The sequence below is a fragment of the Limulus polyphemus genome, unplaced genomic scaffold, assembly GCF_000517525.1.
Source record: "Limulus polyphemus unplaced genomic scaffold, Limulus_polyphemus-2.1.2 Scaffold121, whole genome shotgun sequence".
Lineage (NCBI taxonomy): Eukaryota > Metazoa > Arthropoda > Merostomata > Xiphosura > Limulidae > Limulus > Limulus polyphemus.
Genome location: NW_013665731.1, coordinates 626354 through 649829, shown reverse-complemented (window position 1 = coordinate 649829; position 23476 = coordinate 626354). Strand labels below are relative to the sequence as shown.

At 32.4% G+C, this 23476-nt stretch overlaps 1 protein-coding gene across 1 annotated transcript in view; it reads left to right on the top strand.

Moving 5' to 3' along the window:
- Positions 1-453: 453 nt before the first annotated feature.
- LOC111089431 (homeobox protein ceh-19-like) overlaps positions 454-23476 on the top strand; it is a 40389-nt gene continuing 17366 nt past the window's right edge. Inside the window, exon 1 of the mRNA XM_022401909.1 lies at positions 454-972. Within this exon, the coding sequence (XP_022257617.1) occupies positions 573-972 (400 nt within the window). The 5' untranslated portion in view covers positions 454-572. The remainder of the gene's footprint in view (positions 973-23476) is intronic.

Here is a 23476-nt window from a genome sequence, read left to right as displayed (position 1 = left end):
AAAATAGTATCCTAATGGTCTTCGATGTGACGCGAACGAATTAATAAATTTCCCTGTTTATGATTCCAATTCCCCGACAGCAGACACTCGATGCCAAGTGTGGTGATGGGGCGATGTGCTTGCTGTTCCGTTTCCGGCCCCCAAGAAGCTAACGAGCCGTCCTAAGCAACGTCGCAAATAGGCCCCCACTTAATTGCCCATTTCATATCGCAGCAGGTCATTAAACACTTCTTAAAATCAATTCATCAGTCGCCAAATGTCAGCGTGGTTGCCAGCAGAGGCCAATGGCAAATAGGCTAAGTGCTACCAGATATAGTTGAAGACTCCAAATGTATAACTACCACTAAGAGGCAGGACCAACTCTTGGGAGGAGCCGGGGAGGTGATAATGTCACGGGGACGTTAAGCTTTGAGTCATGGTTAGACAAACAGTTCAGAAACGAGAAGAATCTTCAAGCCTAACAGTACAGTTGACATGATCAGCAGTGACAGAATGGACTAAAGTGAATAAAAGACACCCTTTTTTTTAGAGTCATTGATACTCTGTGGTTACCTGTTCTAGCAAGACAAAGGATGAGTACTGACCGTACAGAAGAACAAAGTAGTGGGAAGAGCACCATCAAATCTTCTCCACCGATGGCCTCAGAGTTTTTTATAGAAAACTTACTTTCTAGACAGCCTACGACGAACTCAAACCAAGCTTGGGCAATGGTCAATCGAAGCAACTCGACTTGTAGCACACTTCCCATAGTGTCAGAAGAACGTGAAACATTTAATGTAAGTAATACTTGTTCAACATCGTCCACACAACATGCCTGGCTACAAAACCCCACCTGTGCTGACCGTTGGTCAGCTGAAGTCACGGTTATCCCTGATAGTAGCCCCTTAGCTACTGTTCATGACGAAGATTCAGAGACTGACACTCGCGAGGATTTAGAGAACTGCCACGTGGATAGCCAATCTGAAAGCGAGGGTATGTTCGTTTTAAAAGTCCATAATGTTCAGAATAAATAATCTTCTCGGATTCACTGAAATGTATATATCATTTGAAATTCTATAATGATAATTTTACTCTCAAATGAAATAATTTTCCCTAGCATTTATTGAAAATGAAACATGACTTATCAATGTGTGGACATAAAATTTAGTAAATTAGTTTGACAATCATCGAAAGTTTGAAAGTAAAAATCTAATAATTGATTTAAGATCCAACAATCAAGCGGAATGACATAAAAACATCACATTAATCTGCAAATGGGGTTTTAAAAGTCACAGTATTTTTCGCATCGACTTTGTCAACTTTGGATTGTCAGTACTGGGAGAAACAAGACCACATTATGTAAATCTCTCAACCGTTTTACCATAGACTAAATTAAATTGTTACTTCTTATTTGTATAACCTTCATATTTTGATTATGTAAATTCGTCTTTAAAAAAAGAAAAAAATCACAGTACAGTGTATATCCAGTTAGGGTGTATTCTGAATTCGGTGTTTAATTATTTTTAATAGTTATAGTGTCTGTAATAATTTATCTTTGTCCTTTAATCTGATAATAGATTTGGTCTTTTCTTTATAAACTTGGTCCTTTTTCTTGTACTTCGATGAGTGGCAAGTAAACTAAATGTTGAAACATTTTTTCTAATAAAGTAGCTGAGATCATACAGAACATACTAAAACAAACTGAAATAAGATAATGATTAAAATTGCAGGTTAGATTACTCATAATATTCAATGACAGCTGATAAGCTATGGGCAGTCTTCGAATGTCACATCAACGTCTGGTTTTCGTCATGACAAACGAGTCATGATCTGTTTCAGTTGGGTTTTTTCGTCGTCCATATAACGAGCGAATAATCAATAAGCTTTCTTTTTCTTATAAAAGCTATAATGATCATAAGATTTTTTTTTATATTTGGAAATTACAATCAGTATTAAGCCACGTTGTTAGAAAAGAACTCAAAACTCTAAGTTTGCGTAGCATTCTTGTCAGTTTCCTGTTATATTAAGAGAAGAAAATATCAATATAAACTTTGATGATTGATGATTAAACAGTAGTTTGTTTGATAAGTTACTAATTAAATAATTTAGAAGTAGCTAAAACGTGCTTTTCATTAACGCGTTTCAGTGAATGTTCATATTCATTAATAATGGTTATTAGACTGCTTTTGAAATCTGCGTACATTTACTAAAACCTACAACCCCCAACAATACGCAGAGCTATAGTGACATTTGCAATCTTTAACAAGAAGTAAAGCTATAGTGGCTTTTGCAGTCTAGAAGTAAAATTATAGTGACATCTTCAACAAGATACAAAGTAATAACATAACGTCATATGTAATATTCAACAAGATAAAAGTTATCAATCTCTCGATGAAAGGATGATCCTCTTAGCATCATCGTTAAATAATGTAAATAATAAAACATAATCTATTTTCTGTTCGTAATAGTTCTAAGTTTATAATAATAAATCGGCAGAGCAATACACGACAAAACGCCTGCAAAAGCATATGAAAAATGTTTGAAACATAAAACTAGGTGCTAGTTAAAAGAAAATTATAAGATTGATAATTGTAAGTTACATTTATCGTCTCCTCTGTTAAGTTTCAGCAACTAGTCCTCATTGTGGTTGATCTTACGATCTAGAGAATCAAAAATATATATCGTTAAGTTTAAAGTATTAGCCATAAGGATCAAGCCACTTGGTTAAAGTAACAAGATATGAAATATTTTTATATTCTTTACTCCAAATTAAGACAGTATAAAAAACACTTGTACTGAAGCACAAAACATATGAATATCACGATTATGTTTTAAAAGGGAAGCACCGCTATTAGTCAGATTTCTATGAAAGTATTGATATTGACTCACCGCTGGTCTTTAACTATGTGACTAAAACTTCACTTTAAGATATGCAAAATACACAGAAATTTTTATTTTCTTTGATTACAAGCTTATAATAACTATAATTATAAAACATTATATGTTCATCTTCTGGTTGTTAGTGATATTCAGATTTTAGATAAAGATGTTAATTAATCATATCAAAAATGTTGATTTAAACTTGCGCATTAGTTAAAAATGTATTTTATGAGCTTGAATATTTCTAAAGATTTTAGATTGACTAACTCCAAGTTTATTACTATGAACATGCTAAACAAAACTATTTTTATATATAACCATAGAATAAGACATAAAATAACCTGAAGGCTTAAACGCCCAAACCTTGAACTTTCTCAAGATAAATTTTGTAAGTATTACCCAGTTGTTATTTAACTAACGTGACTGTATCAGAGCAGTCATGAATAACCGAGAAACCGAGTACAGTTCTATGTGGTTCCGTCCTTAGGGTTTTCGACAAAAGTGTTGTTTTTAGCCTAATCTTCAGTAAAATCACTATAACTACTACATAAATTGGGTATACATCAATTTTAGCCTAAATACTTTAGCCTATTTATCACGAACCACTATGACAGTTGAAAAATCAATGTTTCGTTCTAATGCTTCTCGTAAAGAAACAATAAAAACACGCCAAAACAATTTATAAACATATAAGAACCTGTATTCAAGTGCAAATATTTATAATTCCTGCTTGTTTATGATTTGAAAATAGAATAGATTTTGAAGTTCTGGTTACCTACCGGAATATAATGTTTCAGTGCTGTTATTGTTGCTATACTTCCAAACATCGTATAACTTATACGCGCTTAACAATTCATCTGTAATCTATATAATTTTCTTGTTCGAAAACATTGTTTCATACAGTTGTGTGTAATACTACAATCTCTGTATACTAAAATTTTCGTTTGTCTGTAAGCTATTTTACATTAACTAAAATTGAGGTGTATTCAACAACGGGAACTGTTGGCCGATTAAGCTGTTTGTGATCGTGTTTGTCAAATAACCGCTGAAGATCCATAAACAAAAGCTAAAGGTCCCCCACGAGGATTCGATGGATGTATATCCTGACGATAAGCTAAAGCAATGACAGACATAATCAAAACATCACGAGTGAAAAAATAAACTACATGATTGAAGAACAATGAGGCAAATAACAAATAAAACTAAAAGATGTATAATGCGGTCTATTATGTAGCAATGCAATAATATATATATTGAACTTTTACTACTTTATAGTGTAACGTGATCTGTTGTTAAAAAAACCCACTGTTTAGAATACTATACGCACCATGTTGCTCTCAACGTTTCGTTACGATAACAGTAGCTAACTTCGTACTTAAACAAACTTTGTAACTTTTAAATTTGTTTATGAATAAGCATTTGGAGCAAAACTAACTTTTACTTTTAAATCCACTAGCTTCGTAAACAAGATGAAGCATCAAGTATACAAAGATTCACCACGGTTTGATTTTAGAGCTTAGTAAAAATATCAAATTTCAATTTTTAAAGCTATACATCTGGTAGACGAGGTGAAACACCAAGTTCTAATATTTGTAAACGAGAGGAAACATTATTATTTGAAGTTTTGAGTCTAGTAAACGAGAAGAAGCATCAAGTTTTACTTTTTTGAGCTTAGTAAAAGAGATGGAACATCAAGTAAATAGTTTTTACTTGGTTTCTCACCAGAAGTTTCGTAACGGTTAGTGACAAAACTCAAAGAACCAAATTTGTAATTATTTCGGCACAATCTGGAACAAGTTACTCATTATAATAATATACTTTCCGTGAGATTTAGCAAGTCGTTACTGCTATTAAGCTGGGGTTTACAACTAGTGTTTTTAGGTAAGCCGTTATTAAAGGCCCAAATTTGAGAAAAGATGTCATTGCACATGAACTTTGAAAATACCATTTATATAATAACCGGTCCAAATACGGTATTTGAAAGTTAAAACTTAAGCCTGACCTTGCTGGGTATGATAAAACTACATAAGAATAATGTATTTTTTTCTAGATTTATTTTACATAAAAACTATTTATATATTACATTTGCTGTAAAGTTAATGACAATAATAGTTAGCTTTTTTAATAATATGATAACAATTATGGATGTGTCATGTACACATATTTAATTTTGTTTCGTAACATAAGTGTAGCATTCGATTGTGAAAAAGGTTATATAATCTCTTATTAAGTTATAGGAAATATAATTATTTTTCCCTGTGTAAAAGATAGATGAACAATAAAAATATGCAAAACAGGAAACCACAGTCAACATAATGTCGCTGTGGAACGACATGTATCAGAACTACATTTTAACATTGTTTGGTGTTTTGTAGGTGGCATAATGTTACCGAAACTTAATCGCTTTTGGGAAGGGTATATAACCCCCCTTTTGACACAAAATGTTTATACATTCAGATCATTAAGATATGTTCAGAATTTACAAGAATTTATCCATTGTACTTAATTTCATTGGAAAACAAAGAAATATAGATCGACTTGAAACACCAGGACCATCCAGAAAGAGATCTTCAAGAGGATGCATACCAGCCATGGTAAACAAAATAAGGAGTCTTGTAACGCATGAGCATCCACGAACAAAAACATCAATAGTAAAAACCGTCTACGTGCCCCAAGCCACAGCAAACAACATAATCAAGAAGAATCTGCGTTTGGAAACGAGACCAAAGGGCATAAGTTCTAAAAGATAAGGCTTTCAAACATGCCTTCTCATTCAGCCATCGTATACCTTAAGCAAACTGAGAATGAAACGAGTATTAAATGCTATTCCGTGTGAAGACATACAAGAAAAGCAGCCTATGTATTTTTGTGCAATCAAACTGTTGAGAGGCACTGAGAAACTGTCTTCCTAGTACATCAGATAGATTATAAAAAGTATGCAGGGAGGTGATGTGTGTTTTGAACATGACAGCCTTACCGTGAATTATTTTGTAATAGAAACTACGCTGCAGGTCTATTGTCAAGAATCGCGGTTGTCAGATAGAGCATTACCGGACGTGACGACATTGACTGTAAAGACATAATGAGGCTCAAAAATCGTTTTAATATTACGACCTTAACCTCTATAATAGCTTGTTAGAAAATGTATCATGTTAGCCTTGCACATACTTCTGTTTGAGTTTGATATCTTGGTAATCCGTGAATTAACGAAATGACATTTCTTTAATTTTGTAACCATATCAGCTCTGTTTTGGCTTATGATGTAATATCCATTAAGTAGTGACATCTGTTATATATATATATATATATATATATATTAAACATTAGTTATGATACATAAAAAAATGAAACAGACAAGTGAAGATTAATGCTGGTTTCTGAATGCCCATCGGATTCACAGATTTTTCAAAGAACCATATTTCATAACAACACTTTTTTTATGAAAATAATTAATACAAAGATTTGTGTTGTGCTAATATATATATATATTTATAGAGGAATTTATTATTATATGGTTCTATGTGTTTCCATGTACATTAGGCCATCATCATCAGGAATCTCTTCATAAATTTATACAATAATGCTTTATAACCAGAACCATGTTTCACAATCATACTTGTTCTATAGCTGTATAACATGATGCTTTATAACCAGAACCATGTTTCACAATCATACTTAAGGTTATACAGCATCATGCTATACAGCTACAGAACAAATATGATTGTGAAACATGGTTCTGGTTATAAAGCATCATGTTATACAGCTATAGAACAAGTATGATCGTGAAACATGGTTCTGGTTATAAAGCATCATGTTATACAGCTATAGAACAAGTATGATCGTGAAACATGGTTCTGGTTATAAAGCATCATGTTATACAGCTGTAGAAAGAACCATGTTTCAAAATCACAGCCATACTATACCAGCATACAGTAAAGCTTTATAAACAGAACCATTTTTCACAATCATATCAGTGCTACACCTGTACACAGTAAAGCTGTTTAAACAGAACCATTTTTAACAACTGTAGCTGTGCTGTATCTGTACACAGGGATGTTGTATAAACAGAATTTATTCACTTTATCTTCTGAACACGTAGAAAACCTCCCACTGGTAATCTTAATGACAATGCGATATTAAGACTGAATAAAACACATATTTATTAGGAGTAACATATTTAACCAAGGAATGAACAGTTATAATATCTTTACTTACTTGCATTATAGATGTGAATAACAGAATAAATTTCACAACAGCATAGACCAGATCTATACCAGTTAATTCAAGGTAAATGACAATATCGCAAAAAGTTCTAATTCTACCATTTGCAAATAATCTTCTGATTTGTTGTTATTTTGAAATATTTATAATATGTTAAAACTTAAAAATTGTTGTATACAACACAAAGAAAGTTATGCTAAACTTATTACTGTGTGTTTGTTATTAAGCACAAAGTCACACAATGGAATTTCTGTGATGTGTCCTCCGCAACGATCGAAACCCGATTTTTAGCGTTATAAACCCTCAGACTTACCACTGAGCCACCAGAATGTGCTAAACTCGTGCTGAAAATTCTAGAATAATTTAATACTCCACGTTTTTGCTTGTGATACTTGTTTACAACATATAACTGTTTTCTTTCTTCAAGAGCCGAGCGTGACCTAGGGATTAATCTTCTCGGTCAGTGAATCCGAGAGTTCATGTTCACGTCTCGTTGCCGCAAAAATGCGCTATGCACTTTCGGACCGTGGTCGCGTTTAAAGGGTGACGGTTAAATCTCTCTGTATATTCGGCCAGAGAAGTGTAGCCCAAAAGTTTGTAGCGGTGAGTGTTATTGATTAACTGCTTTTCCTCTGGCCCACCATTACAAAATTAGGGACAGCTATGCAATTATAGACCTTGTGTAACCTTGTGCAAAAACTGTAAAGTTAATAAACAAACATAACCTTGAATCACAAACAAAAAAAAAAAGGGAGAGCCTTATGACCTGAAACTGAGCTGAACTAATTTTTGATTTGTTGAAACTAAAGACAAAGTCTTTGTTTCCAGGACATATTCATCATGTCTCGATTGCTTTAGAATAACAACACCTTTGTAGCAGTAGTATACTTCCGAGAAGACAAAACGGATATTAGAAAATGGCAAAATTTTCACTGTATTAGGGAAAATATTAAACAAAATAGACGGTAGTTAACTGCCTTTTAAATCCACTGGCGAGTGTTACGTATTACAATTTCGAATGGTCTGAAACCGAGCTAAATGATCATTTAAATTTAGCAGTTAAATAAATGCCGTTATGTATCCAATTTATGATATTTGCCAACTTTGATACACACTGTTTTCTTTTTTAATACAAATATATTTTAACACAATTTACAATAACAGTTATTACAAATAGTTATTACAAACAATGATTTATATACAAAAGTTTTACAAACTTACAAACAATATAAAGTTTTCTTTCTAGTCTGGAACTTCCTTGATGTCTCATGAAGGGTTCACGATGAACGAGTTGATTACGAGTTGATGTAGGTACAATTCACTTAACAGGGAGCTAGCTAGTTCTGTAGTTCTCGCTGATCACACGCCGATTACAGGTCGAGTTTCTTTTACCGCTGAAGTTATATAATATCTTTGTAAAAGTACTAATGTCCGATGTGAATCCACTGAAGTTAAATGATTTGTAATTATCGAAATCTATAAACGTTCCTGGTCAAATATCTGAAGTTTCCCGATTAATAAGCGTTAATCACAGTTATAGTTCCCAAGGTTTATAGTACATCAACTATAGCAAACCAATAATAGATACACTATTTAGACGTGTCGCGTTGGTTATATTTATAGGCGTGGGGAGAGTTTCTCGAAAATTCAGATTACGTAACAATACAAAGCTAAACTAGCGTTCACGTATACACATATATTGTTGATTCTTACACTCGAGAATCTTCTACAACTTTACAAAATAGGCGGGAGTTTTGCAATACATATTTAACACTATAAGTCATGTACATTTCTAAATATAAATTTAATACAAACAAACATGGATATTAAAATAAATATATAATAATAAATCCGTCACTCGAGTGACTGGACATTTCTGTAAAAATATGAAATCTGAAATTGTTATTTTTCAATGTCTCCTCTATACAATGTAGTGTTTAAAACGTCTTGTAACAACTTCACACCCGGAAGTATAAAAATTGTGTGCAAAAATATTTCATAGCAACACCATATTGGTCAAATGTTTCTAATCAGCTAAATAAGAAATTTATTTTAAATTACCATTATAAACGTTGGAGAGAATATGTGATAGTATAAGACAACAAATAACATATCTTATTATTAGAAATAAAATAATTATGTATTAAGAAAGAATATATGTGTTTAATTCGAGCAAATAAACGAAAATATACGAACAATTATGAGATAATCGTTTACTTACCGTTTCATGGAAAACACTCGGTAGTGTGTCTTCAGGAAGGCGCGTCATAACAGAGGGCGTTTTATCATATACCATCCATGGCTAAAATCAGGCTTTCAACGGCAATAATTTTAGAATTTTCTTTCATGTCTTAAGAGCTTACATGCCTATGCTTATTGTAAAATAACAATGACATTAAGCTTTAATTAATAAGATAATTATAATACATTTCTAGGTTATAATTATTCTTGTTGTTGGTAGTGCATCCTTTTTAGCGTACATCTTTAACTATATTCACATTGAGCACATCAGTTGCATGTCTGTCTTGATATCACAAAGTGATACTTAGAACACGTCACTGCACGTCTGTTTTCATATCACAAGGTTGATACTTAGAACATGTCAATGCATGTCTGTTTTGATATCACCAAGTGATACGTAGAACTTGTCACTACATGTCTGTCTTGATATCACCAAGTGATACTTAGAACACGTCACTGCACGTCTGTCTTGATATCACCAAGTGATACTTAGAACACGTCACTGCACGTCTGTTTTGATATCACAAGGTTGATACTTAGAACATGTCACTGCATGTCTGTTTTGATATCACAATGTTGATACTTAGAACACGTCACTGCACGTCTGTTTTGATATCACAATGTTGATACTTAGAACACGTCACTGCACGTCTGTTTTGATATCACCAAGTGATACGTAGAACTTGTCACTACATGTGTCTTGATATCACCAAGTGATACTTAGAACACGTCACTGCACGTCTGTTTTGATATCACAAGGTTGATACTTAGAACTTGTCACTATATGCCTGTCTTGATATCACCAGATGATACTAAGACCATTGTGTTGCATGTCTGTCTCGATGTCATCAGGAGGATGTTCTGCGATCGTATTGTTTTGCCTTTACGTATGGCTATAGCTGAAACATTTAGGTAGTATCATTTCATATGTCTAGCAAAATTACATTTTATGATTTTACATTTATTATTAAATACGAACTTTCAATTGGTATTATTGCATCATATTTGGATAACCAATCAAGTTTTTTGAAACGTTTATACTACACGAGTGAAGATTGTTTATTATAGCTTTATAGGTACAACACTATATGTAATATACCACAGTTATAATGAGTTTGAAGAAGTGGGATTTTCATGCATTTCCTATTACTTTGAACTTTTTAGCTTAAAGTGTGTTTCTGAATAAAACTTAAATTTGAAAAATAAAGAAAACCATTTTAATGTTCCTTATTTTCCTTGAGAATCTCAAAGGGGATTTAAACAGAAGTCATATTATATATTTTGCGTCCTTGTTATCTTAGAGAGGTTTTTAGGTTAAAACTATTTTACCTTCTCTGGTTTAATTGTTTGATCCTATCAACTCACGAAAACATAATTAAAACTTGTCCCAAATATATTATCAATAATCTATAACAAAGGTTAATGAAAGGCCTCAAGGTTTATATTTCTTACGTGAAATAAGCACTTGTATTTATATACGATGCACAAGCTAAGCCTACATTAGGATTTCTCACACAAACTATATGAATAAAAAACCTGAAATATGTACGTCTTAGTTTATTACTGAATTAATAAGTGAATCTGAATAATAATGCTGAAAGGAGGTGAGTTTGCAAGTTTTTATTCGTTATCTCCAATTCATTCATCTATATAATAAGGTAAAATATATCCAGTTGAATTATTGAAAGTATCAAAAATAAGATGATTAAAAACCTGGTTATTGCCAAAATTAACTGATGTAAAAAAACGTTTTTTGAAATACTGAAATTGTTCATATATTCCGGTTTAAGGCTGGACGTGGCCATATAGTTAGCGTGTCGGGGTGCGAATTGAAAACCCTCGGGCTCGAGACGTAATACCGTCGAACGTGTTCCGTACTTTCAGCTGTGGTCGTGTTGAAAGCGACAATGAATCCCATTCTTCTTCTTAAAGAGCCAGACGAAATTCTTGTTGGCGGCGGGTGCTGCTGGTTGGTCGATAGTTCAAAATTAGGAACATGAAACCTCGGGGGGTCTCTAAAGTGGCCGTTTAGTGTTCCTACGCATAAGATGTCGTTAAAGTACAGAAACAATTCCATTCTGTTGAAAACAATAATACTACAAATTTTATCTGAATACCAACAACTACGTAGTTATATATAAACATACCGGTGTGTATGTTAGTCTTATTTTGTACCTATTGTCTCACCATGAAATTCTTATGAAGGGAAATAAACATGTCAGCTGTTGTCATAATGATATAAGTATTCTACACAATACATTATGATACAGAAATAAGTACTCCGTATTTAAAACCGTGTAAAATCCCAGGGAAAATTACGACTAACTTGGTGATATAACACATGGTTTTACTAATATATTCAGGCAATTACACTGGTGCTAGTTATAATTTATAGATCATCTTTGTTCTGTGTATTTCAGCGTAAAGCCACACAATGGACTCTCAGCGCTGTATCCACGGCGGTTGGTAATCTGGAAGCTTGAAAAGAAACCATTTTATGCTTTTTGAGAAACGCATAAAATCCCATTTGAAAAAAGAGAGAGAAAAGAGAAATGATAGAGAGAGAAATAAAATGTAAAATAAATATAAGATATAAAATAGAAACAATATTGAACAGCAGCATCGAACTGAGATATCGAGACTGAAACAAATGGAGGAAAAAAAAACACGAAATAAAATATTCAAAATAATGATAAAAAACGTTAGGGAAAAATGACCTTTACATTCCAGATAAATAAAAGATAGCTTTTACTTTAACCGACGTTTCGTCTTTGGTTAAAATAAAAGTTTTCTATGAATTATCTGGACTGTAAAAGTCGTTTTTTCTAACTTCTTTTTTATCAAAATGTGTAAATCCTTCCAGTATGCACTACAGATTTTGTAAGACCTCAAAATAATGATACAATGTTCCTTTGACAAAAGAGCATTACAGTTGAATAGTGAAAGAACAAATACGGTAGATATTAGGAAAAAATAATTAAAGAAAGTCAACTAACTAAAGTTAATAATTAAACAAAAGAAATGAGGAAGAAAAATGCTTAGTTGTTTACGTTATTGAAAATAGAAAATACGTTATAGTTGCATTACAATTTTGGCCTCAGTAAGAAAATTTGGTTGCGTCAAATCTGACCTAGAAAATCTATCAACACATCATTACTCATTACAAAAACTTGCTTACCAAACGTGGTCTCTCTAAAACAAAAAGGAATTCTGGGATCTTGATTAGCTGATAAGTCGATAGATTTAGGCCTAATGAGAATTTCTCCAGGAAGTGTATCACATTAACTCAGTATCTTATAGGACAAGTGTCGTTTGTACTACGTTTTTTTATATAGCTGTCAGATAACTTGTACTGTCTTATTTATTCCACCACTATGTTAATATTGATATTGAGAAGTGCTCCGCCTGCAAAAACTAAATATTTACTGATTATTTCTATGAAGTAAAATGGACATCAGTTATTGAATGCCAGAACATTTCTTACATTATCGATTACTTTCACAAAATCTTAAGTATACCGACTTACGGAGAAAATACCATTTTAAATGTATTTTGTCAAAGTTATGAATCGTTTAGATATGTACATAGTAAATCTCAGTTGTCCTTATATATGTATCTATGTTTTCTTGTTTTCTGAACTTTTCCTACAATATTTCATAAACGATTTAAAATTGCGTATGTAGGCTCTTAAAAAATGGTTTGAAATAAGGGTTCAAGGAGTTCTAATGGCCTCACTGGTTTGGTTGAGCTGATACATATGTAAAATTTTATTCGAAATAATAATCTTAAATCATATTTTTAAATTTTAAATTCCATATGGAGTTCCTATATGGAAACCAAAGAGGTCTCAGGCTTTCAGGACGTATTTACGGCTTTACATGAAAAACTGGTACAGATGTGTAAAGGCTAGTTCAAAATAATCATCCATCTACTTAGACTTTCAAAATATTCCCACTGTGAACCCCAGATTAAAGATCAGGGGAAGTTTGGAAACTCATAGGATTACCTAAATAAATTTTGTTTAGAAATGACAAAAAAATATAAGTAGTCGCTCAATTCAAGGTGTGCAAGATGATGTTGTGGTTGATTCCCGCTAATTTTTACTGCTAATTCACTAGTCAACAAAAATATTAGTTTGGATATGAAATATCAATAACGACTATAGAAACTTGTAAAAAAACTCTCAAAGAAATATTAGACATATATAATCTAAAAAATAAGAACAGCCAGTTCTCACAAACATTATTAATGATGTTGCCACAGGTATATGTATATTGATTTACATGCATTTTCATAACTATGTTATTTTTGAAATAAATTCAATATTTCAATTTGAAGCTGTCTTGTTTGAAAATCAAACAATTATAAATAAAAGATGCAGGTTTGAAATAAACGTTGGATTGAAACAAAATATTTTAAGAAAAGCAAGTTTTATTATTTTAACAAACAATCTATCAATCCATCTGTCTGTTTGTCTGTGTAATTGTTAAAATGCTGTTAAAGCCTTAAACTTATCCTAATTTTTGAGTTCTTTCTAAGTTTTTTTAAATGCAATTTCAAATCTTTTGTATGAAGATAACAAAAGCTAACTGGGAATCTAAAAAGCGAAAACTGGAGCAGAATGATATATTCAAATTTAAATATTCTTTTTTGAATTTACGTCTACATCAAACTCATTGCAGTCTTCACCTATGCATCGAGCAGTTTAAAGAATATGCATGAGTTATATTTTCTATACGAAATATATCATAAAACTAATGAGATATAGGATTATCAGGCAATATTATGTATTAATCATTTCTAAAATATAGTAAAAACTATACCAAAATAAAAGTAGTGAGTGACTACGAGGCCAGAATGTCGTAAAACTGAATTATGCTAATATGAGACCAGAATGTTGTAAAATTGTACTCTGTAATTATAAGATTAGAACGTTGTAAGATTGTAGTCTATAACTATGGAGCCATAATGTCGTAGTTTGTAATCATCAGGCCAGAATGTCATAAATCTTTAGCTTTTGATATATTTGTAAATTTGTGAGTCACTAGTGTACTTGGCGTTTTCTAATGTTTGAGTTGACAAAAGTCTTGAGTGTAAGTACACGGTACTAAAGAGTAAAAAATTATCACTCTCATTTTATATTGATCCCTAAAACAACTGACTGAACACATTTTTTTAAGTTCTTGTTCGATGACATGTTGAAGGAGCGATCACATTACAGTATCATGTCAGCGATAACAGCAATAATGTATTCTAGCGTGTGATGCAGATTATCTTGAAACACACTGTGTTCTCACGGAGTTCACAGAATGAAATCACACGGGTTGGCATATGGCAATCATCATAGATTCCTTTCTCGTGTCATTCTGCCTACTTTCTCAGTTTGAAGTTTACTAAACTATCAAATATTCAAAATGAAGTACTTTACAAAACATGCACACTAACATTTTGCGTATAAATGAATTGATCAACATTATAAGAATTCAGCATTTTTCAGCTATACAAAAGTAAACTACATATCCAACTATGAAAGTAAACTAACATAAAATATATATATTTTTATTCCACTATACATGTTAATCTGTTATATTGTAAAACTCGTGGGTTTGAAAATGTACTTTTCTAATAAGAAAAATAATACAATGAATCGAACAAGTGTAATTCCTCCAATGACATAGAGCCATAGCTCGTTCTGATAATGGCGCTGATCCCTTTTTTGAAACTTGACAGTGAAAAATGTCTGTCAATCTAATTAATCCTTTCATTACTTACGATTTAGATGCCGCAAGCTGGCAAAGCATTTTAAACCAATAGGCCTAACCTTTGTGATTAAAATCACATTACCTGCAGTTTGGATAATAAGCAGAAGTTGAAATTATATTATAAAATCAACAAATTATGAGATCACCAAGTAAAATTATGTATTAATCGATTACAAAATTATAAAACTGTAATCTGTGACTACAAGAGCAGAATGTTGTGAAAATTTAGTCTGTGATTATGAGATCAGAATGTTCTAAAACGTTAATCTATGACTATTAGACCAGAAGTTTCTAAAACTGTAATCTATGACTATCAGACTAAGATGTCTTGAAACTGTAGTCTGTTCTATGAGACTAGGATATTATAAAACTGTATTCCGTGACTATGAGACCAGCATGACCTAAAATTGTAGTCTGTGACTATGAGACCAGAGTGTTCTAAAATTATAATCTGTGACTATGAAACCAGAGTGTCGTGAAACTGTAGTACACAGAATACAGTTTCTCAATATCATGGTCTCATAGTCACACACTAAAGTTTAGAACATTCTAGCCTCGTAATCACACATTACAGTTTTAGAACATCCTGGTCTCATAGCTACAGAATACAGTTTCACAACATTCTGGCCTCATAGTCACAGATTACAGTTTTAGAACATAGAAAATTCAGTCTCATAGTCACACACTAAAGTTTAGAACATTCTAGCCTCGTAATCACACATTACAGTTTTAGAACATTCTGGTCTTATAGTCACAGACTACAGTTTTAGAACATTCTGGTCTCATAGCCACAGAATACAGTTTCACGACATTCTGGGCTCATAGTCACAGATTACAGTTTTAGAACATTCTGGTCTTATAGTCACAGACTACAGTTTTAGAACATTCTGGTCTCATAGTCACAGCTACGTGATATGAGGAAGAAAACATATGTAGTTAATGTGGTTTTTACCTCGATGTTTAAGCCTTTGCTCAGTTTATGTTATCAATTTTAAAGAATATTCATGCTCAGTTGAAGTTTCTTCTTCTTCCATTTTATAAGGAAGACAACAAGGATTCCTTCCTTTTCCGTCTTAAAATATAGATAAATCTTCTAGAAATGTACTGAACCTCATTTGCGACTCTACAACACTCGTGTTTACTCAAGACATAACAGCGTAACGAGCTATACTTTAAGATTCTTGGGGTTCCAAAACATTCAGTTATCTCTAACGTTTTCCAATGCTATTATATATATATATATAAGTATATATGAATAGCGACACAAAATATTTTATTTGTTTCATTTGAGTCAAGGTGGCACACCTCTTAATCGCTCATTTATTTAAAATTTTGTAAAAATAGTATTCTTTGAGAAATGAAATAATTACGCTCGACTATATATATATGAGTGTATACGTGTGTGTGTTTGCTATGTATATTTGCGAATATATGCTTCCTCAAAGTCAAGAGATGCAAAAACAACTCTCTATGTTTATTTAGTATATATATATATCAAAACCTTATTTAGTGCATTCTTTGCCACCTTATTCTTTTAATCTTCAACATGTACTCATTAACACACACACCTTAAAGTGATAGAAGTCGATAATTCGGAAACTTATTTGTTGTGTTCTTACAAGTAGCTTAGAAAATTTGAATAATAACCTTCTCTGGACAACAGTATGAGTGCCAATAAATACTATGTTGTTTATTGAAAATAAGATGAGTTTGGTAAAGAAATTGCCTCATTAGTAAGTATTCGCCTTGACTTCCATAGAATAAGATTAGGAAGTTAACCATTGCCTCATTAGTAAGTATTCGCCTTGACTTCCATAGAATAAGATTAGGAAGTTAACCATTGCCTCATTAGTAAGTATTCGCCTTGACTTCCATAGAATAAGATTAGGAAGTTAACCATTGCCTCATTAGTAAGTATTCGCTTTGACTTACACAGAATAAGATTAGGAAGTTAACCATTGCCTCATTAGTAAGTATTCGCCTTGACTTCCACAGAATAAGATTATGAAGTTAACCTCATATTATAGTAAAGACTGGAGTCGTTCCATGCCTCTAAGTCTTGTGATATTAAATATTATAAAGTTTGATTAAGCTAATATATTTACTTTGATGCTGTTGACCCCCCAGTGGCACAGCAGTATGTCTGCGGACTTACAACGCTAGAATCCGGTTTTCGATACCCATGGTGGGCAGAGCACAGATAGCCCATTGTGTAGCTTTGTGCTTAACTTCAAACAAACAAATTGATGATGTTTTTTTCAAGCTTGTGACATCACAGCTTCCCTTCTTTGTCACTTGAAGCTGGGATACTTGATAATTGTTTAATTATCTTTATCTTTGGGATACTTAATTGTTTGATTATTCTTAACTTGACGGTTTTCTCAAGCGATATCTGTCAAATAATAAAATCAAGACAGCAATTATTTACCTATCATCCTTGGTTAACTGACGGCAACTTTACGGCTCACGCCCGAATGAAATTCTCATCGTAAGGCCTAGCGCTAATTGAAAACAGCTGGAGAAACAAGTGAAGTGTATGAAAACCTCTGTGAGAAAACTGTGACATTCTCTAATCATTTATTTAGATTTCAAAAGCTAAAGCTTGGTTCTTGACATTAAAAACTGTCTTTACGCCATCGACGTATGCTCCATATCCGCAGATATGGCTGAGTTGAGTCTGAGTTAATTTAGTTTCTATGGCGGTTAACGTGCAGAAAAATGTATATTTGAGATTTTTTGTAAAGATACTTGGATAATCACTAAACAGCCCAAAGTTAAAAATACTTATACAATTGCTAAATATTCCAAAGTTAAAGATACATGAATAATTCGTAAGTATTCAAAAGTTAAAAATATTTCAACAGTTATTAAGTGTCCGAAAGTTAAGAATACTTAAACAATTGCTGAGTATTTCAAAGTTAAGAATATTTAAACAATTACTGAGTATCCCAAAGTTAACAATACTTAAACTGTTACTGAGTATCTCAAATATAAAGATACTTAAATACTTACTAAGTTTTATGTGACATAAAGAAGTAAGACGTTTTAAGCTAAAAATACAGCATTGCGATCACGATGTAACTTTATTTGCAATTCGAAGAATATGAAATTGACGCTTGTTACCGTGTAATGACCTAAACATGACTGTTCTAGAATCGTATTAATACATTCAATATATTTCCAAAAGAGTTAAAACACTTCACTGTACTTAAGATCGAAAAGCATGTTCTTCTTGTGATGAAGAATGAACGTATAGGAAGTTGTTCCCTCCTCTTTGTCTATCATAATCAAATAGAAGTAAATACCTGTAATTATCTGTATTTAATTAGTTCGATGATTTTATGCATAACTGAAATACTCAAGTGTCTTCTCCGAGGCATAATCATGATTCATAAAAGATTTGGAGCATTTTACACATCTAGATTCACTTGAAAGTGATGACTGAGACAAGATTGTGTGTGACCTCTGTTTACATATACAACATAAAATGGATGATCAGTCATATGTATTTCAGATTACATGACTGTTCAGCATATTTCAGAGTTGCATAACAATGATTTGAGAGGATGATTGGAATTATTTTATAATTGCAGTTTTGCTTTGCCTTTGTTTTAATATTAGACATTCCGATTTTCTTTGAATTGTTTTCTGCGGTGCACATTGAAAGAAAGGGTCGTGTAATTGGCCGTTGTATTCAATTCATTGCACCAAAAAACATGTAGAATTGTTACAGAGAAAAGAGTTAACACAAAACTGTAGTCCATGAAATTTCTAAAAAAACAATTTATAAAATGCAATTTTTTCTTCAATTATATTATATTGTTACACAATGTAAGCTGGAATGTTTAATATTTCAAAAAGCAATGCGTAGGGTAAGAAAAATGTGCTAGATAAACCTAGAAAAATCATCCTTCTTCAAAAGTTATGTAAAAAAATTATAACAGACCTCATCGAAAGTTCTGTACAAAAACAGCCGTCCTCAGAAACTGCGTGGCGATGGTACAGTATAATAAGTGTGTAAAACAAATTGACTATAAAGAATGTGTCACTAACTACATGCAGTGATAGAGTATAATAAGTGTGTCAAATTGACTATAAAGAATGCGTCACTAACTAATTGCAGTGGTAGAGTATAATAAGTGTGTCGACTATAAAGAATGCGTCACTAACTAATGCAGTGGTAGAGTATAATAAGTGTGTAAAACATGTCAAATTGACTATAAAGAATGCGTCACTAACTAATTGCAGTGGTAGAGTATAATAAGTGTGTAAAACATGTCAAATGACTATAAAGACTGCGTCACTAACTAAATGCAGTGGTAGAGTATAATAAGTGTGTAAAACATGTCACGTTGACTATAAAGAATGCGTCACTAACTAAATGCAGTGGTAGAGTATAATAAATGTGTAAAACATGTCAAATTAACTATAAGGAATGCGTCACTAACTAAATGCAGTTCCAAAGGAATAGCCTATCGTGTTTCTAAAGTAACGAGTTTAGTTAATTAGTGAAGTTCCAGAAGAAAGAGCTAAAGCTTCAGATATATATACTGATAATGGGTGACATTACATTATGAAATAATGGTTTTGCATCGTTAAAAATTGCCTTATTTGTTCTTATTGTACGAACCAAACGTAAAACTGATCCCTTTAATCAAAACAGAGTTAATATGAGTTATTCATCCATGAGCACTGGACTCGCAATCTGAGGGTTGCAGGTTCGAATCCCCGTCCCACCAAACATACTCGCTCTTTCAGTCGTGGGGGCGTTCTAATGTGACGGTCAATCCCACTATTCGTTGTTGGTGAGTGGTGATGACTAGCTGTCTTCCCTCTAGTCTTTCACTGCAGATGGCCCTCGTGTAGCTTTGCGCGAAGTTCAGAGTTATCTTATTTGCTACAGCAATAACAGCTTAACAATAACACGACATCAAAATGCAGTCTAATGTTTTTTGTGCTCACTCTTAACAGCCAAAGCTCAGTACAGTCTCCTTCGTCTTATGAGCAGTAAAGGTTGAGGAACGAAGAATAAACTATTGTAATCGTTTCAATGCTTTTACTAACGATATAAGATATGAAAGAATGCGATCAATAGTGGTATAAAAATGATGATTGTCACTACTTCTGTATAGAACGATATGTTTCTATTTTTGGTTCCTAATCATAGTGTTAAAGATACGTGTTTCTATTTTTGGTTTCTAATCATAGTGTTAGAGTGGTGTGTTTCTACTGCTGGATGATAATGTTAGTGTTAGAACGATGTGTTTCTACTGTTAGTTAATAATTATAGTGTTGGAGTGATTCGATTATTCTACTGTTGGTTGGTAATCATAGTTTTAGAGTGATGTGTTTCTACTGTTAGTTAGTAATTATAGTGTAAGAGTGATTCGATTATTCTACTGTTGGTTGGTAATCATAGTTTTAGAGTGATGTGTTTCTACTGTTAGTTAGTAATTATAGTGTAAGAGTGATTCGATTATTCTACTGTTGGTTGGTAATCATAGTTTTAGAGTGATGTGTTTCTACCGTTGAACGCTAATTGTTAATTACAGAGTTAAAATGACGTAATCTACTGTTGATTATTAATCACGGTCTTAAATTGTTATGTTTCTAATGTTGTTTGCTAATCATAGATTTAAAGCGATGTGTTTCTATTGTTGGTTGCTCATCATAGTATTAGAGTGATCTATTTCTATTGTTGGATGCTAATTTCTAATTACAGTGCTAGATTTATGCGATTTTACTGCTGGTTAATAATTATAGATTTAAAGTGGTGTGCTTCTACTGTTGGATGCTGCATCATAGAGTTAAAGTGACGTGTTTCTAGTGTTGACGCTAATCAACAGTTAGAGTTACGTGGTTCTAATTAATAATAGGATCACATTTGTTCGTAGTAAACTGTAATGTAATTTCAATGTGAATGACCAACAATCAAGTCGGAGTATTGTGGCCTTTCCTTAAATGGCTAAACATAGAATCAATGTGATATGATTTTAAAGTGTATCTACAATGATGACATGCTTTAATGTGAATGGTTATTTAGAATTCCATGACAATAAGTCATTATAATTTTACATGTATTTTTAATCATATAAATACAAATTGAATTCATCTCCAAAATGAACAAATTGGTGTAGCCCCAAAGCAGAATACTTCTATATTCTTCCTCCTGTTAGGCTAAAGCCTGTTGGTTGCATCATCCCACAAAACTTTGCCACACTCTCAATACAAACATAATTTTCGATCCTCTGCCTCCTCCAATGCTGTTCCTCTATTTCCAACTGCTTTTCAGTACTTTGTCTCCATCTTACTCCTTGTCTTCCTATGGGCCTTCTTTCGATTGGCATCCACTCCATATATTTCTACGGTTATCTCTTTTCATCCATCCACTTGAGATGCATATACCACCTCAAATGTCTCCTTCCTATATTTCCACCACTGAATACACTCCCAGACTCCTCTTTTATATCCCCATTTTTATTCTATCTCTATGAGACTCTATATATAAGTCTTAAAGCTCTAATTTCTAATGTCCTGTATTTTACTCCTCCTTTTATTCGTTAATACTCAAACATCCAAACCATATATCAATAATAGTATTAATGTGGTATTATAAATGATAACGTTTGCCTTTGCTGGTGTCTTAATGTCACATGGACATTAAGCAAATAGTGTGGGCAGGAAATGAAATAATGAAGTTCAAAGGATGAAGGTTAAATATATTGACAGTTATTATACCGTATTACTACCAACAGATGTAATATACCGAATTACATTTTCTAGTTAAATAGTTTATGAAGTATTTTGGCTCATTAAAACTGTAATGTGAAGAAACTGAAAATACCTTACGTTTAGTTTACCACGTGACACATCACGCTGCATAAGTTAAAGAAAATATTTTTTACTCAACAAAATGATTCTTACTTTTGTAGAAATCATCTTATAATACAAAAAATCCTTCAGACCATTTCAGAGTTGTGGTTAAGTTAATATCATTAAGCTCTTCTTTCGGACTTTAAGTACACTACGTATGACTATTTTATTGAATGTTCGATAAAACCTCATGGATCAAAATTGAAACTACTAATTTGTCGAAATTAATGCAAAGACCAGACATCAACTTGAACTGTAAATGCTTCAGTTGTGTGTTTATTGTGTGGCTTAGTTTTAACCTAACGATTGTTTTTTAGAATGAAATAATTCTCCTTATAATATTTTAACACGCTTTAAACATTTAAGTTCACTTTGATATTTTAAAATGCTATTAAAATGTATTGCGTATGTGAAAAACAAAAGAATCTTCGCATTCGGAGTAGGTTGTCTTAACAACAGCTCTCATTATCAATCACATTATATGTGCTCTATATAATATAATTAGTTGTCATGTAAGAAAATAGTGTTGTACTGTGTAAAAAAAAAGAGAGATAGCTCATTAAATCTAGCGCAAAACAGCATTGAAAAATACTAAGTTTGTGCCAATTATTCTTAAAAACGCAAATCATCAGTTATTCTGCTTTATACGATTTCAGCGCTTGAAGTGGAAAAGCCGAACATTTTTCTTTTTAAATACATCCTTCACATGCGGCAGGAGGCCATTATATGAAACTTTCACAACACCTCAAACCTCTTATAATAGATGTTTATTGAAATTCCTGAACCTGAAAACATCTGTTAGAACATGAAAAGGAAGTTTTACATTACTTACGGGAGATGGCACTACTATCGTAGGAAGCCTCATGAGCTATGACTCAAGTTTCCAAATAGAGATAAATCAGCAAAAATAATGTGTAAATTCTCACGTAATAATGAGCTTTATAATTACGTGTTTACTCATATTGTGTTTCATGAACTCCTAGATTTTGCAAAAAGGAATATTATAATGGCCTAGTAATTTACTGTGATGACACAAAAACAGGAAATATTTTATACGAAACGAATCGCTACATTAGAACTGTGAAGTTGTTCAGACCAAAGAAATTTATAAATATATAGTATCTTAAAACTTTCTAAAATTAATACTGAAAATTCTATCAGGTCTAAAAAGAAACAAAAAAAAACTCTCGTACTTCTAAGGAATTTAGAAATAACAACTTGTTTTAGAAACCGTTAACCATTATATCTCACTGGAAAACTCCCCGTAATAGACAAAGGACAAAGACGGATGTGTAGACAAAATCTAAACCAAGCAGGATATATAAATAGAAGCTAAGCCAAGCAGGATATATAAACAGAATCTAAGCCAAGCAGGATATATATAAGTAGAAGCTAAGCCAAGCAGGATATATAAATAGAAGCTAAGCCAAGCAGGATATATAAATAGAAGCTAAGCCAAGCAGGATATATATAAGTAGAAGCTAAGCCAAGCAGGATATATAAATAGAAGCTAAGCCAAG